Source organism: Barbus barbus (genome assembly GCF_936440315.1).
Source record: "Barbus barbus genome assembly, chromosome: 50".
NCBI lineage: Eukaryota > Metazoa > Chordata > Actinopteri > Cypriniformes > Cyprinidae > Barbus > Barbus barbus.
In genome coordinates this window covers 7881273-7887272 of record NC_136728.1, presented here as the reverse complement: position 1 = coordinate 7887272, position 6000 = coordinate 7881273, and the positions used below count along the sequence as shown (strand labels likewise).

At 36.7% G+C, this 6000-nt stretch overlaps 1 protein-coding gene across 1 annotated transcript in view; it reads left to right on the top strand.

The window, feature by feature from the left end:
* Nucleotides 1-321: 321 nt before the first annotated feature.
* Nucleotides 322-6000, top strand: part of LOC306868478 (talin-2) — a gene marked incomplete at its 5' end in the record, with an annotated part of 78877 nt that continues 73198 nt past the window's right edge. The window contains 5 exons of the mRNA XM_079414666.1: nt 322-457; nt 1390-1487; nt 1583-1712; nt 2917-3069; nt 3317-3459. Coding sequence (XP_079270792.1) covers nt 322-457; nt 1390-1487; nt 1583-1712; nt 2917-3069; nt 3317-3459 — 660 coding nt within the window. The remainder of the gene's footprint in view (nt 458-1389; nt 1488-1582; nt 1713-2916; nt 3070-3316; nt 3460-6000) is intronic.

Here is a 6000-nt window from a genome sequence, read left to right as displayed (position 1 = left end):
ACTAATCTAATAACTACATTACAGACGTCTCCTGGCAGTAAGAAGCTCATATTGTAAGCCTACACAAGGCTCTGATCTCGCTCTCTTATCTTCAGTGGCAGGCATGTTTCATTAATCAGTGCTAGAGTTGAACTCAACTGCAAATCACTTGTGTTCACATTTACTTCTGCTCCAGTTAATCTAGATTAAAACATGTTTTGATGTAGTGGTGTGGACCTCAAAGAATGAACGGGTACTGGACGTTTCAGAGAAACTGACGGATTGTTTCTTTCGGTCTCTACAGGTTTGCTAGTGGGTGCTCCCATTTGAGCAGCAGTCACGATGGTGGCCCTGTCGCTGAAGATTTGTATGCGACAGTGCAATGTGGTCAAGACAATGCAGTTTGAGCCCTCAACTCCGGTTTACGACGCCTGCAGGATTATCAGAGAGCGAGTTCCAGAGGCCCAAACTGGACAAGGTAAGAGTTGCAGAATATTCCTCTAGGCTTCGCACCATTTTACGCCCTTCCATGAGACTACAACTCCCTCCATCAAAACATTTGTTTGTTTGAGCATCACAACCAGCCAGACACAACAACACTGGCTCAATCAATGGTGTGAGTTTGGGGGAGTGTTTTTTAAATTCGGTTTTGTGTCGTTCGAAGTTAAAATTGTACGCGTCACTTTTTAACCAGCCTTGATGACATCACCTGAAAAGGCAAGTCATTTTAGAGGCACAAGGAATTATTTGAAGGAATTATTACTGGAATTATTTGAAATTAATTTAAATATAGTACACCGTGTTAGAGAAATCAAGGATACTACATTTTTTGCAGGTGATGGTATTATCAAAATATTCCTTAAACACACTTGGGGCAGGGGGAACATTTATGTTCGGTGTAAATTTCGTAAAAATCTGCAAAGCTTGACAGAAGTTTGGATTCGGGCTGTGTTTATACCAGCTGCTTCACATCAGTAGATGTTTCTGTATCTTTCTCTTTCCATCTCCACTCAAGTCATCAAACGGCCAAAAAGTCAAGCATTAATGGTCTCTGCTCGCTGGAGCTTGCGAAATGGACTCGTGTACGCTATAAGCTCAACAGGAGTCATCACTTCGGGATGAGTCTGCAGCTCCGCCACTCTGTATACATTCATTATTCGGCCAGCTACAGTTATATGACTGTTGTCCCGTGCGACACACATGGTTGCTGCCCTCGATGGCCACAATGAATTGGTCTCATCTTATAAATGTCAATTGTTTCTTTTAGGATCAAAGACAAATTGCTTTGTGGTTTAATGAAGAGTCTGATATTTATTACGACCGTATTTGTAGACGTAACCGGATCTCTTTGATTTAGTATTTGCTTCCATGGGGCAAGTTGTTGTTTTAATTATGTCAAACTTAATTCAGCATCAGATTACGGGCTCTTCCTGTCCGATGATGACCCCAGGAAAGGAATCTGGTTGGAATCAGGGCGCACCCTTGATTACTACATGCTGCGGAATGGGGTAAATCACATTATTTGACTCTTCAGACTTTCAGAAGTTTTTATTTCCATTGCGATTCTAAGCTTCATTTCAGCACTTATTCTCGTCATGTACAGGATGTCCTAGAATACAAGAAAAAACAGAGACCACAGAAGATCAAAATGCTGGATGGAACCATCAAAACCATAATGGTGGATGACTCCAAAACAGTAGGGGAGCTGTTGGTCACTATCTGCAGTAGGATAGGTGGGTCCTTCTTTTAGTTTGGCAGTAATATTGGGCTTACAACTTACCAGGTGATAGAATTAATGTTTTAAAAACAATTGCTGTGTACAGTAAGAGTAACGTGTCGGTCATCAGACGATATTGGAGTTTTTCTTTATTTCTTATTTGTTTCACCTTAACTTAAAACCTAACTTAACTTAAAGCTCAACTTAAAACTTAAGTCAACTTAAGGTCAATTTTATGTCAAGTTTTAAGTTAAGTCTTATCTTAAAACTTAATTAACTTAAAGGTCTGTATTTGGTAAATTTTAGTGCTGTCAAACAATTAATCGCATCCAAAATAAAAGTTTTTGTTTACATAATATATGAGTGTGTGTTGTGTATATTTATTATGTGTATATATAAATACAAACACATGCATGTTTATAAATTAAATATATTTATATATAATATAACATATAATAATATAAATGTATATACATGTAAATATTTTCAAAATATATACTGTATGTGTGTGTATTTACATATACATAATAAATATACACAGTACACACACATATATTATGTAAACAAAAACTTTTATTCTGGATGCGATTAATCGTGATTAATCGTTTGACAGCACTTGTAAATTTGTATTAGATGTTTATTTGTGTATGTTAATTTTTATCTATTTTCACATTTAAATAATTTAAAATTTGTCTTTTAAAGCTTATAATCTTTAGCAAATCTTAAAATGAATATGCATTTTTCATACTGTATATTATAATGTTGTGGTGCCTGAATTAACTTGTTATTTCAAATGATCAATTTTAGTGTTTATTGTTTATAATTGACACAGAATAGTATACAATTGTAATATTTGCCATTTATTGGTATCTGCCAGGATTGTATTATTACACCACTAGTAGCAAATAAGCAAAATATCTTTTATTTTGTTCTTATGTCCAATATTGGCTTTATGACTCTTAAGCATCACATGAAAAATATAACTTTACATGGTCTTTTCCAGGTGAAATGGCCAGTTTAAGCGGCAATGTGATGGAACTTAAAGCATTAGCCTCCTCATTTACATTTTGAATCAATTTCTTTTTATTTTTCTGAATGATTTCCAATCATGTTTTCATAAATTCCTGTAAGCTGATATTTATTTAGTTTCATACAACACCTGTGCTGGAGAGATTGAAAGACTGACAGATAGAGAGTGCTGATTATCTCATGCTCCACAGGAATCACTAATTATGAAGAGTACTCACTGATCCAAGAGCAGGGGGAGGAGAAGCGCGAGGATGGGATGGGAACGCTGAAGAAAGACAGAACCCTCCTGCGAGATGAGAGGAAGATGGAGAAGCTGAAAGCCAAACTTCACACAGATGATGATTGTGAGACTCCTGGCAACTGTGAAAATAAAACATTAGCAAACAAAACACCCCGCCAGATTGACCCACACCGAGAGATTCTTATACAGGCTTAAAGAAATTGTACATAGTCCAGATCTTTTAATGATATTAACTGGTGTCTTAGACCCCCTTAGTATATGCTCACTGGATTTGAACTGTGTTGTTAATACACGTTTAAAAAAATGAATTTGGTCGTTAATGTTAACATGGTCAAATGTTTCATTCATAGTAAACTGGCTGGACCACAGTCGGACATTTCGGGAGCAGGGTGTAGAAGAAAGCGAGATACTACTACTACGAAGGAAGTTCTTCTATTCTGACCAAAATGTAGACTCTCGTGATCCTGTCCAGCTCAACCTTCTCTACGTACAGGTAAAAGATCAGTTTTGATCAATTTTTGTGCTCTTTTTCTGTTTCAGGCCATATACTGACTAGATGTCATGTTTTTGCCAAAAAGCAAAATACGCCATAAAACAACAAGGTCACAGCCAATCAGACCGAATTTGATATAAAATATACAATTATGTGGAGCAGGATTTTTAACCAATGAGATTTCACTGTGGGTGGAGCTAGCCAACATGACTTGACCAATGGAAACAAAGCGATCATGGTGTTTCATTTGCTGAGATTTAGAGTGACAGCTTCTTGACCTGAAGTATTTTGCCCTGATGCCCTGTGTAATTACTGATAATTATGATTTTGACAATAACAATCAATTTTATCAACTTGTTTTCATTCTCTTTTACTGACATTCTGTCTGTCCTCTATCTGTCTTTTTGGCTGGTTTAACTGTAGTGCACCAGTTTGCCAAAACCTCTTCGTCACCACCTGCTCTAACAATTAATTAATTTCTCAGAGGCACTGTCGCACAGATATTTAGGTGTTAGATATTGTCATTTTAGTTTTATGAAAGCAGTGAAATAGTGACACAGCTCTTATGAATGAATTATTGGTCAGCCCAGAAGGCAATGCGCATATCTTCACAGTTGCTGATTTGTTGCACCACCGTAGGCAGTATGGATTACTTTTCACTCACATCTCTTCCTAATTAGGCACTTTTTCAGAGTATTGCGCAGTTTTTCAGATCGCAATAAACGTGAATTGCCAGGAAGCACAGAGAATCAAAATCATAAATATCTATGTGGGAATTTAGACCAATGAGATGTTGGGGGTGGAGCTAAACAGCTAAACACAATATATGTTGATGGTTAGTTTAGCACAATAAAAATAATTATCACAATTAATGAAGCATCTTTTTTTAGCACTTCCTAAAGCTATGCTAATGTTTTGTCATGACTTCTTGTAGCTAGCATTAAAACACGTTTGTTGAATTTCATTCTCTCTCTGGTTTGATTCATAAGGACTTGTGTCACAAAGCGGCCAGCGGGTTTTCATGCATACATGTTTATGTATGTAAATGTGTGTGTGAGTAGTGCAGTGTGAATGTGTGTGTCTGCATAGCATAAATGTGTGTGTGAGTAGTGCAGTGTGAATGTGTGTGTCTGCATAGCATAAATGTGTGTGTGAGTAGTGCAGTGTGAATGTGTGTGTCTGCATAGCATAAATGTGTGTGTGAGTAGTGCAGTGTCATGTGTGTGTCTCAAGGAGCTCTGCATAGTTTCCCTCGAGGCCGTGAGCTGTTGTAGCAGACGGGCCGCAGCGCTCTGACCGGCCTCTGGAGCACACGGCTCGCTGCAGATGCATTAGTGTGTCTGCCTGAGGATTTCAGAGCAACTTCCCACTGACAAACACTCATACTCCGTCACCTGCACTTAATAACTTATATAAGATGATGGATAAGCACTTTTTTTGCCAATATACGGTCAGTATTTCTGGGTTTGAAAGGAAAACATGTTGTATCCTTGTTATTAAATGTGTGTTTTTATTAAACTGTACACTTAAAAAAATACACAAAGAAACTGTGGCAATGTCATGGTGCTGTGGTTTTTACGTAACCAAAAACTATGGTATTAGTATGGGACAGTTCCAAAAACAAAATGGTATTAGCATGGTACTTTGTTAAAGAAACCTATGATATTTGTCTTAAAAACATAATACCATGGTACCCTGTTATATACTAAAGTACTATGATTACTGTATTTGTATACCATTCCTGCTGAGGAAAATAAGCAGCTAAAACTGGTTTTAGAGTTTTTTTTTTAAATCTGGTCAGGCTGGGAGACCAGCTATATACACAATATTACTATGATTACTATATTAATTTACCATGTACTTAAAAGAATTACCATACTATTACCTTATACTCTCCAAAAACATTGTAATACCATGCTACTTTATCATATTCTTGCAACATGATTCTGCTATGGTACCATGTCAAGACGCATGGTATCCCTTATGAAAATTAACCTTGGTTTTACAACAAATGAAACAAAAAAACTATGATTACTAAACCAATATTACCCACAAATTAACCATGGTTTTGCTACACTAACCATAGTTTAACCATGGAATTTGTAGTAAATCTGTAATAGCAATCAATATGCCAAAAAATCATGGTTACTGCACTTTTACTATAATATAACCATGGTTCATTTTTGTAAAGGTAGTGCCTTTAGGAAGGGATTTCATGGTATTAAATAAAAATAAATCACTATTACTACTATTACCATGATGCTACTATTCGTGTACATTGTATTTACATGTTACTCTACAGTTGTTTTTTTAAGAATACCATGGACGTTTTTTTGTAATTGATAGATTCACTGAGGTTTTTTTGTATGTCCATGCTGGTAAAAAGGTGCATGCGAGTCACTACACACACAAACACACACACACACACAACTGTAACACTTCTCCTCCCTTTCTTCAGTCTCCCTCTGTCTCTCTCTTCTTCTGTAGTAAACACACACGCCCGCGTGAAATTCTCTGACATGGTGCCACACACACCCACAT